The following is a 17524-nucleotide window of genomic DNA, read 5'->3' as shown; positions in this document are numbered from 1 at the left end:
TATCACCTCTAATAGTTATCTCATAGCCAATCTTGTTTTATTTATATCTATCGCTGTCCTCTACCCCTGATTATTTGAAGCAAAATGCCAGACATTTCATTTGTAAATATTTCAGAATTTAACTCTGAACTATAAGGACTTAAAACATAATTCTAATGCTGTTATTAAAACTAAGTTGCAATAATTCCATGGCCACTTTTTTTCTTTCTTTTTTTTTTTTTTTTTGAGATACAGTTTCACTCTGTCACCCAGGCAGGAGTGCAGTGGCGTGATCTCAGCTTACTGCAACCTCTGCCTCCTGGGTTCAAGTGATTCTCGTGCCTCAGGCTCCTGAGTAGCTGGGATTACGGGTGCATGCCACCACATCTGGCTAATTTTTGTGTTTTTGGTAGAGATGGCATTTCGCCATATTGGCCAGGCTGGTCTCGAACTCCTGACCTTAGGTGATCCATCTGCCTCAGCCTCCCACAATACTGGGATTACAGGCGTGAGCCACTGTGCCTGGCCAGTGGCCACTTTTTATTTTTAATTGTCTTCTTGTGCTCTGAATCCCTTTACCCAACCCTATTACCTGGTCAGGTAATACAACAAATTGTAATGTTATTCTCCCTGAATACCAATTTAGGACAAATCTGTGGGATTATTAGGTCACTGGTCTCTTTTATTTGCTTTGATTTTTATCAGTTGCCCCCTCATTCCCTACTTAACAACTACAGAGCATTTTGAAAGGCTTGAGCTGAGAGGTGTTTTTTAACAGCTTTATTGAGATATAATTCATATACCGTACAACGTACCCTTTTAAAGTATACACAATTCATTGGTTTTTAGTACATTGACAGAGTTGTATAGTCATTATCACACTCATTTTTATAATATTTCACCACCCCCAAAAGAAACCCTACCATTAGCAGCCATTCTCCCTTTTCATTTAATCCCTTCCTCCCCTACACCCTTAGGAAACCACTGATTTTTTTTTTTTTTTTTGAGACAGAGTCTCACTCTGTCGCCCAGGCTGGAGTGCAGTGGCACTGTCTTGGCTCTTTGCAACCTCTGCATCTCGGGTTCAAGCAATTCTCCTGCCTCAGCCTCCTGAGTAGCTGAGACTACAGGCGCTCACCACCACATCCAGCTAATTTTTGTATTTTTAGTAGACAGGTTTTCACCTTGTTGGCCAGGCTGGTCTCAAACTCCTGATCTCAAGTGATTCGCCCACCTCAGCCTCCCAAAGTGCTGGTATTACAGGCGTGAGCCACTGTACCTGACCAAAACCACTGATCTTATTGACTCTTTAGATTTGCCTGTTCTGGGCATTTCTTAAAATCATACAGTATTTTGTTGCCTTTTGTGACTTACGTCATTTACATAGCATAATGTTTTCAAGATTCTTCCATATAGCCTGTATCAGTGCTTCATTCCATTTTATTACCAATTAAGATTCCATTGTATGGATATACCTCATTTTGTTTATTCAGTCATCAGTTGATAGACATTTGACTTGGTTTCATTTTTTGGCCATTGTGAATAATAGCTGCCATGAACGTGTAGATGGGAACTTTTGAGATCATTCTGTTTAACGCTCTTATTGCATAGATAAGAAAACAGTGATCTAGAATGGTGGTGACATATCCCAAAAGTTGCAGAGCTCTTGAGTTAACGCAGTTAGGACTGGAACCTAGGTTCACTGATCCCCAGTTTTCTGTCAACCACACAGTTTTAAGTTAACATCTTGACAAAATGTTTGCCACCTGCATATTTTCCTGCCTGGCTAAATTGTTAGTTATATAGCAGAGTTGGCTTATTTATGAGGTTTCTGATTTGAACTGGAAGACTGTAATTTGAAACCAGTTAATTTGTAAATTCTCAGTTGCAGGCATGTCAGATAATATATTGCTGTAATTTATATGATTACAATATTTTAAGTACTCAGTCTAAAGACTCCTTAGGAATCAGACAGCCAAAGCCACATCAAAAGAAGCACAGCTATTATTAAAATTCGGAAATTGTGTTAGAATTTCAGCTGTGATTCATCATTGTGATCCTCTAGCATTAGGCCTGCTTAACACTGTGGCTGAAGTGTGCTTTGAGGTATCAAGAGAGAAATAAAGGAGAGTAGAAGACACTTTTGCTGGAAACCTATTTTCTTTTAGATATATCTTTTTGCTTTACTGACACTTGTTGGGTTTCTTTTTTTAAATTGACTAGCTGTATCATGTAACTGTGAGGGGGTGTGCAACGGGGAGGGAAAGTAACTTTCAAGCTAGAGTGATCTTACAGTCATTTCTGTTTCTTTTTTTTTTTTTCTTCTTAAAGCCTTCTAACTGAAGGCATTAGGAATCATGCTTATACGAGAGGCCGTTGTTGATTATGCTGCTCAGTAAGGCATATGGCGCAGTGACAGGAGCACTGTGCTAGTAATTTGATGTCACTCTGGTTCTAACAAGCTCTGTGACTTTGGTCATGTGACTTTAACTCTGCATCTTTAAGAAGCAGGTCGTAGGTCTTTCCATTCTCCTTTCCAGATGCAGTATGAGGACTGAGTCAGAGGCTATGGAAAGGTTTGGCTGACATTTTATTCCCTCCTTCCCCCACATTGTTTTCCCTTGGTAGAATGTAAGTCTCTGGAAGACAGAGACTTTCTTTTTCAGTATCCAAGGCCAGTGTGGTACAGGTGGTTGTGTGTGTGTATGTGTGTTTCTAATAATAATGGTAAGTACCTCCCAGCATAGCCATGCTGGGGGAGACACAATAGGAGACAAAACAGGCATGGTTCCTCCTCTGACAGAACTTACGGTCTAGTGGAGGAGGACAGGGATCAAGCATGTAATCCCGAATGCGGCCATCAGGTCACGGCGAGAGCCAAGAAGGAAAAGCTGACAGCCTAGGAGGGAGCTTGGGGGGCCTCACTGGTCTTTGGGATACAGGGCTCAGAAGCTGTGGAATTGACTGTACTTTCTCTGGGTCTCTTTTAACCTGTGGTAGTCAGAGCATGTCACTTACTGGAATTCAGTTAGGAGGGCATAGATTAACCTTACTCGGGTAACTTTGATTCAGGGCTTTATTGGGGACATTGTTTAGATATTTTAAAAAATTCACTTTTCTAGAGAGGAGTGGTTTTTAAAATGTTCTCATTTTGGCTTTTTCTATAACTTTTTGAAGTGTTTCTCTGTGTAGATGTTACTTTGTTGTGAAATTCTGAACCATGACATTTGGCTTGTTTTTGTTTCCAGGGGCTTTTGATGGGAGGCCAGCAGACTATTTATTCATGCTCCTCTTTAACTGGATTTGCATCGTGGTATCCTTCAGTCTGTGATTTTGGGCCAGAAATAAACCAGTTTTTTTCCAGGTTCGGGGAAATAGATCATATTCTATAAACATTTCAAATTACAATATTTGCATCTTGGTTGACTACAGTTAGTAAGAATAATTAAAGTTTTTTTTAAAAAACTGTAGTAAATCATATAGCCCTTGAGTGATGCATTCTCTTACTATTTGTGGGATTTTTTTCCACCTTTGGTTGAGTAGTTTTATGACTGTTCCCTCTTCTTGTTCCCAGTTCTCTGTGTTCTCATGTGTGACAGCTTGTTGACTGAGGCACAAAGAGAGTCCGTGCCATGAGACAGCTTTTGAAATCTGTGGTCCTTATCAGAAAATTAATTTACAATCAGCATCCTTTTCTGACTTCATTGCTGTCCTTCTCTTGGGGTCCTACATAGTAATTCAGTCCCTCTATAAAGTACTCAGCTCTGGGAAGGGACACTACATTTCTCTGCTTTGTATCAATAGCAGTTGTCAGCAGCCCTCCAACTGCATGACTCTTACAGATGGTGAGAGCAGCAGCAGCTCTCGATGTCTCAGGTCCTGAGCAAAATTGGTGAGCTCAAAATTGCCTTTGGGCTCAGCTTCCATTTAAACTTGGCTGAGGGCCAGAAAATGTGGCACTGTGGATGCCCTTTCCCCTCCTTTGAGGGAAGGAAAAAAATATTTTGGACTTTAACCATGCTATAGAGTCCTGAGAATGTAAGTAGAATGATTATTTCCTTCAAAGGCAACAGGCATCTTCCTCCTTTATTTGAAGGAGAGATGTTAAAATGCAATAGCAGAGAAAAAGGATGCCAGACGACCAGACTAAGTCATATGCTGAAGCTGTTGATTTCTACTGTGTCCTTGTCATGGTATCGTCTAATGGAATATGCATAATGAAGATTAGATACCTTTGTGTTGTAGAATGTTTTAAGCAATCTGAACTATAGAAAAGTATTTTCCTTCAGAACACTGGAATTAACAGCTTTTTTAATTAAAAAAAAATAGGTATATAAATTAGAGATGGGGTCTTGCTATGTTGCCCAGGCTGGTCTGGAACTCCTGGCCTCAAGCAGTCCTCCCATCTTGGCCTTCCAAAGTACAGAGATTACAGGCATGAGCCAAATTACACCTGGCCAAGTGAACTTTTAAGTGGGAGGAAAATAACCACATCAGTCTTGACTAGGTACAGAATGCTTTTTTATGTCTGATCTTTAACTTTACAAACCAAGATTACTGGCTTAGCAATGGATATGCAGGTAAGTGTCCGTTTAAACTATCTATTTGCTCTTTTATGTGTTTCAAATATACTCTTACTGGCCTTTGTCAGAAGTTGAAATTGCATTAACTATGGGGTTAATTATGTGGTATTTTGAAATTATAGAATTAAAGCTGTTTTATTTATTTATTTATTTATGAGATGGAGTCTTGCTGTGTTGCCCAGGCTGGAGTGCAGTGGCATGATCTCGGCTCACTGCAACCTCCGCCTCCCAGGTTCAAGTGATTCTCCTGCCTCAGCTTCGCGAGTAGCTGGGATTACAGATGCACGCCACCACGCCTGGCTAATTTTTGTATTTTTAGTAGAGATGGGGTTTCACCATGTCACCAGGCTGGTCTTGAACTCCTGACCTCATGATCCGCCTGCCTCAGCCTCCCAAAGTGCTGGGATTACAGGCGTGAGCCACCGTGCCTGGCCTATAGCTGTTTTATTTTGAGGATCTTAAGTCAGCTAAATCTTTGAAGATCTTACATGAGTTATCTAAATCATTGCTTTCCTTGCTCTTTTCTGGCCTCTTTTTGGTGTTTGAACATTGACAATAATGGTTGTCTAGTATTTTCTAGGCATGTGACAAGGTTGTCTAGTATTTTCTAGGCATGTACATGGATGTTTTTTAAAAATTGAGATTATATGGTAATGCTTTGTTGCTTACTTTTTGTAAATAACAGCTTGACTCTTACATTTCTGAATCCATCTAAAATAATATAGTTTTGTTTTATTATAAGATTTTGTAGTATTCATTCTATGATAAATAATAGGATCAATTTATAATTCTGATCAGTTGAGTTTCCCTTTACCCAGGTGAGGATTGTTGTGAAGAGGAGGGGTAAAAAGCATAGTAGATGTACACCTTTTTTTAAGTGCCTCTGGAGCCTGGTTTTTACATGTCGACTTCTTTTGCAGTTGCTGATGATTCCTCTGATCATGTCAGTACTTTATGTCTGGGCCCAGCTGAACAGAGACATGATTGTATCATTTTGGTTTGGAACACGATTTAAGGTACTTTGCCTTGGTTGGAAAAGTGTCCTTTTCATTTGTCTGCCGAAATCCCTCTTCAGTCCAGAGATGTACTTTCTGACTCATCCAGAAGAGGTCACTGCAGAGCAGTGTACCATAGGCAAGCCCCTTTCTGCCCTTCTCAATCCCAGCTCTATTTAATTAGCCAACCTGGAGTCCGTTGCTGGCCTTTGTTTCTTCACTCCCTCTGTACCTCGGGCCCCTCAAGGATATGTCCCTGAGTGATCTTATGTGTTAGAGAGAAGGAGAGATAACTCATGTGAAACCCTGCTTTAAAAATCTGTTCTTATCACTCCCTCGTTCCCTGTTATTTGCTTTATACTGTAGCTGAACCAGATTGTTTTTGCCCCCAAACACTTCTCTTTGTACATTCTTTCACAATTTTCCACCTGTAACATCTTGATTCTCTTCTTCGTATAAATCCTACCCATTCTTAATTTGAGTTGGAACTGAACATATTTCCTGAATCTCCTGCCTAGAATTAGTCTTACGTTTGGGCTTTTTCAATACTTTGTGTTTCTCTTTAGTACTTAGCACATGTAGCTGTAAAGTTATTTAAGTATAACACTCTCTTTCGTAGTTTGTGAAGTTTCTTGCAACTCCTTTAGCTCTTGGTATGATGTCTTGGATTTGGTAAGGGGCTCAAATGTTGAGTTCATTTGGAGAGCTTTCTTATTTGGGAGAGTATTAGTTTAAGATATCAATGCGTAATGAGATAAAAATTCAGAGGAATTTTGCAAGATATGTAAAAGAAGAACCTAAAAAGATGGGGTATGTTTATTTTATTTGTAACAATTTGTTGGCTGGAATCTTAGTGTGATTCTCTCATGGGCCTTGCTTTTAGTAGCATCTGTAGGACACTCATCTGCTTTTTGAAGCTGTTTGTTTACAGCAATTCAGCAGGGCCTATATTGCATCAGTCCTGTGGGCAAAGTACTGTGTCCTTCCAGTTACAAATACACAATTAAGTCTAGTTTTAGATAGGAAGGTTTAAGTATAGTGGGAATAATGCTAGATTGATCTGAGAAATTTTGCTGTGACCTTCCAGAGGATTTATATAAAGCCCTTGTCAGTGTATCCTTACCCACTTTAGTTCCTATAGTAGCTGTGTCCTCATCAGGTGTGGCTACTCACATTTGCATATATTCATTCCATCTTAGGCCTGCTATTTACCCTGGGTTATCCTTGGATTCAACTATATCATCGGAGGCTCGTAAGTGATATTAGATTTATTTAATTGGAAACTAATCCTTGGAAAATTTCCATTAGTTTTTATCTTTCTCTAACCTTTATACAACTTTAAAGAATCTCAACATTGACGCATTAGAACCTTATGCTTATGGAATAATTTCACTTCGATTGAATTGATTAGATTGCAGGGCTTTAAGCATATTTAACATTGAATGGTTGCGATTTTGTTAACTTATTGTTACACACAGTATGTTCCTGTGTGTATAGTATAGGAATAAATATGTATTTCTGGATTTACTATTCAGATTGGGCAGAGACCTAATTTTTGTCTGAGTTGACTCCTCTAAGAGCTATGTATAAAATTAGTATGTCTTATATTCTTAAGGCATTTCCAGAATGCCTTGGAAACTGCCGATCGGTCATAGAAATCCAGATTCTTAGATAGGATATAATTTTGCAAGTGGTTTGATAATACAGAATTTTTTTTTTTTTTTTTTTTTTTTTTTTGAGACGAAGTTTCACTTTTGTCACCCAGGCTGGAGTGCAGTGGTGCAATCTTGGCTCATTGTAACCTCTGCCTCATGGGTTCAAGCAATTCTCCTGCCTCAGCCTCCCGAGTAGCTGGGATTACAGGCGCCCGCCTCCACGCCCGGCAATTTTTTTTTTTTTTTTTTGGTATTTTTAGTAGAGATGGGGTTTTGCCATGTTTGCCAGGCTGGTCTCAAACTCCTGACCTCAAATGATCTGCCTGCCTTGGCCTCCCAAAGTGCTGGGATTACAGGCATGAGCCACCATGCCTGGATGATAATACAGAACTTTTGGCCAACCAGGGTCAAATATCTAGTCTGTTGGTCAGGGATTAGAGCTAGACATAGGAATACCTTTAATTTATCCAGTCAGAATTTTAAAGGGAGGATACCAAGATGCAACTTCTCTAAGAACTCCCGTTTCTTCATTTTTTCTGTTTATTTATTTACTTACTTTTTCAAGATGGGGTCTCGCTCTGTCACTGAGGTTGGAGTGCAGTGGTGCGATCTTGGCTCACTGCAACCTCTGCTTCCCAGGTTCAAGCAATTCTCATGCCTCAGCCTCCCGAGTAGCTGGGATTACAGGCGTGCACCACCACACCCATCTAATTTTTGTATTTTTTGTAGAGATGAGGTTTCGCTATGTTGCCCAGGCTGGTCTTGAACTTCTGACCTCAAATGATCCCCTCGCCTTGGCCTCCCAAAGTGCTGGGATTGCAGGCATGAGCCACTGCACCCAGCCAGAACTCCCATTTCTTATACTACAAACCACTTTTAATATTTCAATCCATTTTTATAGTGCTGGTTCTTCATTTGTCTGACATATTTGCTCTGTGTGATCCTAACTTCTTCTGCATATTGTTGGGGAGAAGTGAATGAATGGAGCAGACTGTTTAGAGCAAAGCATGTTCTGAACTTGGTAAAGCTGCTCTTCCACCCGGGAAAGTGAAGTCTGAAGTAGTTGCAGGTGTTGATTTGCCCCTGATGGGAATCATGTTGCAGGTGAAGACAAAGAGGATATGTAATAGTAACAGTAGAGCTATACACTCTTGAGGTGACCTGTATGTAAGCCAAGGGAAAACTGAAGAAGGTCAGTGTTGATTTCAGAGTGCAAGTCGGCTTTCCTAAGTGATCTCTGTGGTGTCTTAACACTCAAGGGTACAAGAGGCAAGGGAGAAGTGCTTAATGGCTCCAGGAAGGGGGGAACAGGCATTTATTGTTCCTCTTTTTCTTACTCCCACGCTTCTCTCTTGGTAGCCTTCATGTTTGCCCACATTTTATAAATACAATATTCATGACTGAAAGCATTCAGAAGCATGCTTTGCAACTTCCCCAACTCTTGAGGCAGGAAGTAGCAAAAACAATATTTTGAGGATGGGCTGGTGCTTGAAAGAGATGTCAGAGGGGCTGCTGGCCTTGAAGAGCGGCAGGCCTCATTGGTTCAGCAGGACTCACTTCCCGTCTCCCTCAGAATGCATTTGCCACTCAGACTACAAAAGGGCTCATTGTCAGCTCTCACAGACTCCCAGGGACTAAATAAGCTGCCTTGAAGGCTCTCTTCCTTATGCTATTAGTTAAAACTTGGTGCATCTCTATTGCTTGAATGTCTTTAAACTCATTTGGCTCTCTTTGCAGGGTAATCAATGAGCTTATTGGAAATCTGGTTGGACATCTTTATTTTTTCCTAATGTTCAGATACCCAATGGACTTGGGAGGAAGAAATTTTCTATCCACACCTCAGTTTTTGTAAGTGTTTTTGTCCTGTCTCATCTAACATTTTATGCCTGTGTTCTTAATGCATCCTAATGAGAGCTCCATGAGGAGTATGATTTACCCCATGCCCCATCTGATGGAGAAACCTAAGGCAACAGATGACTTACCCTAGTCACACAGTCACAGGAAGTTAGGGATTAAAGCCTAGGCTCAGTTGCCTTCCTGTTACTCTTTTAGCCAGGGACCACTGACAACTAGATTCCAACATTACATGAGGCATCTCAGCTCACTGAGCCTGCTGAGGGACCTGATGCAACTTCAGAGTGCAAAACAGTGTGCTGGGGAATGGGCAGAGTCACAGGATAGTGGGGTGTCTTTTCTTAACCCATCAGTTTTTACCCATGATTTTGCCCAAGGAAGGGTAAGTTAGTGTGTTGGTCAGCAATTTTAAACCTTTTTATATTAAATACGATGGAGTAGACATTTTACAGGACTGTTCAGAGTTAAAATGAGAGACTTGAGGTTTATATAGTCCCAACCACCTGGGAGTTTGTGCTCTTTATCTGCTTTTAGGGTTTACTGAAGTGGGATGGTAAGGGCAACAGCTTTGATTTTTGAGACAAACTTGGGTTTGAATCCCAGTCCCCTCAGATAGCAGTTTTTATACTGGGAAAGTATAAAACCTCCAAGCTTCAGTTTGCAAGCCTGTAAATTGTGGGGGAAGCCCCTGTCTCACAGGACTGCATGAAGTAAGATAAACACCGTTGGGAAGCACAGTAGTGGGTTCTTGGTAAGTAAAGCTAGCTGCCATATTCCTAAAGGTGGGGGTAGGAGAGCAGGATTTTGACGAGCTGAGAGGAGACGTGCACACACCCAGAAGCATGTAATAGTCGTGTGACCGTTCTGTCAGTGAGGCAAAAGGCTGTCGAAGAAGGGGCCTGTTAAATCACCATCTGGGTGTCACAGCCTGCCTGACAATCATGCCTAATCTCATAGCAGGGATATGCAGTAATAGCTTGCATTTGAAAGCTTTAAAAAAACAAACAAACCAAACCCTTTCACATCTTGCTAATTTTAATGTTTTGCAGTTCTGTCATTCCTCTAAGGGATCAGTGAGGGCAGTAAAACTTGAGCAGGCCTCCTCTTTCTCCCCTTTTATAGGGTAGGAGTATGTTTTTCAAAGACTTTTCAAATTGTAAACTGTAATATACAGAGATATACCATATTGGTGGTTGTGGTGTGTGTGTTTTTCTTTAAGAGAATAAAAAGAAACTTCTTTCTCTTCTGAGCCTTGAATTGCCTTCAGGCTAAAAAAACAAATGACCAATCTGGTTTCTAATTATCAAAGGACATAATAACAGCAGGTTTGGCTTTCTGATCTAGGTTTATCAAGTAGGATGGCAGATGCATCAATTAAAAAAAGCTTGGTGCTTTTGGGGGGCAGCCAACAGTTACTTTACTTTAAATGGCCATATTCTAACTTAACGGCTTGTAGCTACTTCTCAGTTGTGGGCAACACAGGATACAAGATTCTAGTGGCAAAATCAGCAGAGCCCTGGAGCCTGCCTTCCACTTGAACTTTCTCTGTTGGTGGAAGTCCTTCTGCTAAATTTTGCATAAAGATCAGATGACAAAATATAGCTCCTTGCAAAAGCAGTAACTGCTTTGAAATTACCATAAATTTTTGTTGATTATGTATAATTGGGTATCTTTTTATACTAATTATTTGCATTTAATTTCACTATCTACTTAAGCAGTGGAGATGGCTTCCATATTGTCTTAGAGTGAGTAGCAAAGCAAGACAGCTCTAGCATTGCCTTCTGCAAGTGTTCTATTTTATTATGTACTTTGGAGGAATGTTACTGTACCAGAAGGCATGGATGTTGAGAAACCAGCACTTGGAAAATACATTTTGATTTTTTTTTTTTTTTTTTTTTGAGACGGAGTCTCACTCTGTCGCCCGGGCTGGAGTGCAGTGGCGCAATCTCGGCTCACTGCAAGCTCCGCTACCGTGGTCTCGACCTCTGACCTCTGCTCCCCCCGGCCTCCAAATCTGGATTACAACTGACCACCACCCCCGCTATGGTAAAGCTGTATTTGTTTAAAATGGAGGAGGTGAGTATAGGAAGTTATAACTGCTTTTCTAAATGGAATGCTGTTACATTTGTATCACCATTTTCCATTCCATTTAGAGTAGTTATATCTTCTCTGTACACACTAAATTTTGTGTTTAAAAGGGGTTTTTGGCCAGGCGTGGTTGCTCACGTCAGTAATCCCAGCATTTTGGGAGGCCGATAGGGGTGGATCATGAGGTCAGGAGATCGAGACCATCCTGGCCAACATGGTGAAACCATGGCTCTACTAAAAATACAAAAACTAGCTGGGCATGGTGGCGGGCACCTGTTGTCCCAGCTACTTGGGAGGCTGAGGCAGGAGAATCGCTTGAACCTGGGAGGTGGAGGTTGCAGTGAGCTGAGATCGTGCTACTGCACTCCAGCCTGGTGACAGAGTGAGACTCCATCTCAAAAAAAAAAAAAAAAAAAAAAAAAACCAAGTTGTTGTCTGTTTTGGGAAGAGGCATGAATAGACACTCCAGTCACTGACTGCTGTCCCTTCCCAGGCAGGAGGCATGTAGTATAACAAGTAGTGCAGGGCGCAGGCTCTGGAGCCAGGCCGACTAGGTTGGAATCCTGTCACTTTTGAAGCGCTTCACTCAGTGTTGGCTCAATTTTCTTGTTTATAAAACAGAGTAATAGTAATGCCTCCCTCATGGGGTTGTTGTGAAGATCAGATGAATTTATAAGCAGGCAACACCTAGTGTAAGGTAATGCTCACTGAGTAAATTCACACAGTAACTGCTCTAATATAAGGTCAAGTATAAAGCCTGTCCTCTTCAGGGTTTCTGCTGTGGACACGTCACCTGTGATGACTTACTCTTGCTGCCAAGAAGGGTTTAAGTGGAGGTATCAGATCATGCTCTCTGCCTTCAAGCAAAATTTAAACATTTTAAACATTAAGTGGAATAGGTTTAAACACATTCTCAGTTTACTAATAAAAGAGTCAAGGATGGGAAATAGTTGGAAAATACTATTGAGAGTGTAGGCTTGGGTTTAAGTTCTCTTAGCTGTTCTGTGAACTCTTAGTTTATTAATTTTAAGGTGGGAAATCGTTTAACCTTCTGGGGCCCCAGCTCTCCCAGCATCTGTGAGAAGGGAAGAATGTACCTGGAAGGCAGATTCTGAATAAAGTTTAAAACATACCCATACTTCCAACATAGAAAGCCTTCTTCCCCTGTCTCCTTTGATGGGCTCAGCTGAGAGCCTTTTAGAAATGCTGTGCAAGGCTCAAACACGCAGGCTGTGGATTTGGCCTTTGAAAGTGAATGTATTTTGTATCCTTTGATCCAGTTTGAGCCATATTTAGATATACCAAGATGCTATCAGTCATTCTTTGGTTGCTGAGCTTGTGGGTGTAATATTTTTGTTTCCATACTGTTCTGCATGGATTACTTTTATAAGCAGAGAAAAAAATGTTCAGAATGTGAATTCAGCTGAAATCTGAATACATTTAAGAAACATGAAAAACGAATGCCGTCTGTGGTCAGGTCATGGAGCTGAGTACAGAAAAGACAAAGTTAAATAAGACATTGTCCCTCGCCACCTTCAGCATGACAAGTGCCATGGGAACAGCAGGAGAGGGAGGTGTTCTCGGAGGTCAGATAACTATGTGGAAGTTACTTTGTTCTCTTCTCTCCCTTTGTGTCCCTGTCTTTCTGCACCAGGTACCGCTGGCTGCCCAGTAGGAGAGGAGGAGTATCAGGATTTGGTGTGCCCCCTGCTAGCATGAGGCGAGCTGCTGATCAGAATGGCGGAGGCGGGAGACACAACTGGGGCCAGGGCTTTCGACTTGGAGACCAGTGAAGGGGCGGCCTCGGGCAGCCGCTCCTCTCAAGCCACATTTCCTCCCAGTGCTGGGTGCACTTAACAACCGCGTTCTGGCTAACACTGTTGGACCTGACCCACACTGAATGTAGTCTTTCAGTACGAGACAAAGTTTCTTAAATCCTGAAGAAAAATATAAGTGTTCCACAAGTTTCACGATTCTCATTCAAGTCCTTACTGCTGTGAAGAACAAATACCAACTGTGCAAATTGCAAAACTGACTACATTTTTTGATGTCTTCTCTTCTCCCCTTTCCGTCTGAATGATGGGTTTTAGCGGGTCCTAGTCTGCTGGCATTGAGCTGGGGAGCTGGGGCTGGGTCACCAAACCCTTCTCAAAAGGACTCTTATTTCTTTCTTGCACACATGCCTCCCTCCCACTTTTCCCAGCCCCCACATTTGCAACTAGAAGAGGTCGCCCATAAAATTGCTCTGCCCTTGACAGGTTGTGTTATTTATTGACTTTTGCCGAGGCTTGGTCACAACAATCATATTCACGTAATTTTCCCCCTTTGGTGGCAGAACTGTAGCAATAGGGGGAGAAGACTGAAGCAGCGGATGAAGCGCTTTCTCAGCTTTTGGAATTGCTTCGACCTGACATCCGTTGTAACCATTTGCCACCTCTTCAGATGTTTTTTATAAAAAAGTACCGCTGAGTCAGTGAGGCCCACAGATTGGTATTAATGAGATATCAGGGTTGTTGCTGGGTGTTTTTTTCCTGAGTTAAGTGATCAAGACTGTAGTGGAGTTGCATTTAACACAGGGGTTAGGTTTAAACTATGGGGGATGCAGCCCCTTTGCGTTTCATATGCAGGGCGTACTGGCTTTGTGTAGCCAGAGTAGTTGGGTTGCCTTGTGTTAGGAGGATGCAGATCATGTTGGCTACAGGAGATGTTCTCTTTGAGAGGCTCTTGGGCATTGATTCCATTTCAATCTCATTCTGGATATGTGTTCATTGAGTAAAGGAGGAGAGACCCTCATACGCTATTTAAATGTCATTTTTTTGCCTATCCCTCATTTTTTGGTCATGTTTCAATTAATTGTGAGGAAGGTGCAGCTCCTCTCTGCACGTAGATCATTTTTTAAAGCGAATGTAAGCACATCTAAGGGAATAACACGATTTAAGGTTGAAATGACTTTAGAATCATTTGGGTTTGAGGGTTTGTTATTTTGAGTCATGAATGTACAAGCTCTGTGAATCAGACCAGCTTAAATACCCACACCTTTTTTTTTCGTAGGTGGGCTTTTCCTATCAGAGCTTGGCTCGTAACCAAATAAAGTTTTTTGAAGGCCATGGCTTTTCACACAGTTATTTTATTTTATGACGTTATCTGAAAGCAGACTGTTAGGAGCAGTACTGAGTGGCCGTCATACTTTGAGGCAACTAAAAAGGCTTCAAACGTTTTGATCAGTTTCTCTTCAGGAAACATTGTGCTCTAACAGTGTGACTATTCTTTCCCCTGCTCTTAAACAGTGTGATGTGTGTTATCCTAGGAAATGAGAGTTGGCAAACAACTTCTCATTTTGAATAGAGTTTGTGTGTACCTCTCCATATTTAATTTATATGATAAAATAGGTGGGGAGAGTCTGAACCTTAACTGTCATGTTTTGTTGTTGATCTGTGGCCACAATAAAGTTTACTTGTAAAATTTTAGAGGCCATTACTCCAATTATGTTGCATGTACACTCATTGTACAGGTGTGGAGACTCATTGTATGTATAAAAATATTCTGACAGTGAGTGACCCAGAGTCTCTGGTGTACCCTCTTACCAGTCAGCTGCCTGCGAGCAGTCATTTTTTCCTAAAGGTTTACAAGTATTTAGAACTCTTCAGTTCAGGGCAAAATGTTCATGAAGTTATTCCTCTTAAACATGGTTAGGAAGCTGATGACGTTATTGATTTTGTCTGGATTATCTTTCTGGAATAATTTTACCAAAACAAGCTATTTGAGTTTTGACTTGACAAGGCAAAACATGACAGTGGATTCTCTTTACAAATGGAAAAAAGAAATCCTTATTTTGTATAAAGGACTTCCCTTTTTGTAAACTAATCCTTTTTATTGGTAAAAATTGTAAATTAAAATGTGCAACTTGAAGGTTGTCTGTGTTAAGTTTCCATGTCCCTGCTCTGCTGTCTCTTAGGTATCGCATCATTTATGTAACCAATTATCTCTTGACGAGCATTTAGGAAGTACCCAGTATTTTTTGCTGGATTAATTCCTGGATGCAGGATTCTTGGGTTTTCATTTTAAGGAAGGAGGATGCTTGCTAACTTTGAGTGAGGAGTCATACCTGATTGTAGCGTGCTTTATGGCATTTTTATAGCTTCTAACCATGGATCTGAGCCCTGGAACTTTATAAAATTCGTTTAATCCTGTTTCCTCATAAGGCACACACAGACTAGACAGCAGGTGCCATGACATTGCTAAGTCTTTTTTTTTTTTTTCCTCGAGGGTGAACGTCCCAGTCTGTATCTTGGGCCTTTGACAGGTCAACTTCACTCATCACAAGGTGAGATGACAGGAACCAGGTTGTATGTATGTCCCTCTTCTATTACTGGGGAAATACTGAAGTAATAGAAAAAGATCCTGCTTATTTAGAAGGACACATTGCCAGTATCATTGTGTTCTAAGCTACCTCTTGAATGACATGGATCTAATAATAGGCAATGTTGCAGTTGCCAACATCTTCGTTTATTGCCGACTCTGTTTCTGAGGTCCCTGCCCCTCTTACACTTTTGTAACTTAACACTCTGAATAGCTGACCTTTGGAAGAAGTTACTCCTTTCTGGACTTTACACTGTTTGTATCTTAGAAGGCTGGGCTGAGCAAATGGGTTTACTGGCAGTTCACTTGTTTGCCTTCCAGAGTGATGGGTGATCAGAATTGGCCAGGAATACCATGTCCCGTGTTTATTTCTTTCTTCACCCTCTCTCCCACCTTCCCTCCCTGTCTCTCCCTCCCCCTCCCTTCCTCCCTCTCTCCCTCTTTGTCTCTTCTTTCTTTGTTTTTTTGAGACAGGATCTGTCACCCAGGTTGGAGTGTAGTGGCATGATCTCGGCTTGCTGCAACCTCTGCCTCGCAGGTTCAAATGATCCTCCCACCTCAGCCTCCTGAGTAGCTGGGACCACAAGTGTGTGCCACCACACTTGGCTAATTTTTTGTATTTTTGGTCGAGATGGAGTTTCACCATGTTGCCCAGGCTGGTCTTAAACTCCTGAGCTCAGGCAAGCCACCTGCCTTGGCCTCACAAAGTACTGGGATTACAGGCCTGAGCCACAGTGCCCAGCCTTTCCCATGATTTATATGTGTGGTTTAAACCTAGGCTCTTTCCCATATGGTCCCCTTATCTCATATCAACTCTGCTCGTTCTAGTAGGAACGCCATGTTCAGGGGCACACCTAGGCACTGAGCATTAATGTGCCAGGTACTTTCTGAAAAAGCCTCCAATTTACAGTTTTAAAAATCTGGCTATACATAAGCATTAAACTTGAGATTTTAAAAAGCAGGTATCTTGGCTTATTCCCATTCTAAATATTTTTGAAGTTGATTCTGATGTTCAGCTGGATTTGGGAACTTGTGTTTAAACAAACTTGTGAAATAATATTGTCCCCATTTTCCAGATAAGGAAACTTAAGCTTCAAGTCTCTTGATTAAAATCAGGCAGCGGCCAGGCACGGTGGCTCACGCCTGTAATCCCAGCTCTTTGGGAGGCCGAGGTGGGAGTTCTGAGGTTGGGAGTTCACGACCAGCCTGACCAACATGGAGAAACCCCGTCTCTACTAAAAATACAAAAATTAGCTGTGCGTGGTGGCGTATACCTGTAATCCCAGCTACTCGGGAGGCTGAGGCAGGAGAATGCTTGAACCCAGGAGGTGGAGGTTGCAGTGAGCCGAGATTGTGCCATTGCACTCCAGCCTAGGCAACAAGAGCAAAACTCCGTATCAAAAAAAAAAAAAAAAGCTAGAAGGTGCCAAAGACAGGATATGAACCCAACTCTGTTGCAGCTTTTCAGTGAAGGAAGCCAAAGCAGATGCAAATAGACAATGTCTCTGTCTTCACGATGTGTCCTTTCTACTGAGGCAGTCAGCTTGGCCTATTGTAGGGACTCATATTTGTTGAATAAGCAAAGAAGTCATTATAGTACAATTCACCAAACTACCAGAATAAAAGGAAGTAAATTTCTTGGATGAGAGGCTAGGTCTTGAAAGATTGATGGACAGTTCTGGTCAAGATGGAGGAAGCCACTTGTTCTAGGTGGATTTAGAAATAGCAGCAGCAAGAGCAGAAACTCGGGAAGAGAGAACTGTGTGCCTGGACCTGTAGAATACAGGTAGGGAGTGGCAGGGAAAGGGGTTGGAAAGATAGATCGGGGCCTGTATCAGGAAAACCGTTTTGTGTGATTGCTTGAACTTCAGTCTGTGGGCAGTGGGGAACATTGAAAGGCCTTCATGTTTGGTCTTTAAAAAGTAGCTGGTAGCCAGGTGTGGTGGCTCACACCTGTAATTCCAGCACTCTGGGAGGCCGAGGCTGGTGGATCACCTGAGGTCAGGAGTTC

General features: G+C 41.6%; 2 protein-coding genes across 3 annotated transcripts in view; one reads left to right on the top strand and one right to left on the bottom strand.

Annotated features, from left to right (window-relative positions):
• Positions 1-15063, top strand: part of DERL1 (derlin 1) — a 29352-nt gene extending 14289 nt beyond the window's left edge. Inside the window, exons 3-8 of the mRNA XM_032760350.2 lie at positions 3228-3292; positions 4533-4559; positions 5483-5578; positions 6757-6809; positions 8950-9060; positions 12809-15063. Of these exons, the coding sequence (XP_032616241.1) occupies positions 3228-3292; positions 4533-4559; positions 5483-5578; positions 6757-6809; positions 8950-9060; positions 12809-12947 (491 nt within the window). The 3' untranslated portion in view covers positions 12948-15063. The remainder of the gene's footprint in view (positions 1-3227; positions 3293-4532; positions 4560-5482; positions 5579-6756; positions 6810-8949; positions 9061-12808) is intronic.
• The window catches only part of ZHX2 (zinc fingers and homeoboxes 2), a 261988-nt gene that overhangs the window by 7258 nt on the left and 237206 nt on the right, over positions 1-17524 (bottom strand). The window lies entirely within an intron of this gene.

Source organism: Hylobates moloch, unplaced genomic scaffold (genome assembly GCF_009828535.3).
Source record: "Hylobates moloch isolate HMO894 unplaced genomic scaffold, HMol_V3 SCAFFOLD_9, whole genome shotgun sequence".
Taxonomy (NCBI): Eukaryota; Metazoa; Chordata; class Mammalia; order Primates; family Hylobatidae; genus Hylobates; species Hylobates moloch.
The sequence above is the reverse complement of the archived record's forward strand: the minus strand, read 5'-3'. Positions and strand labels throughout refer to the sequence as shown.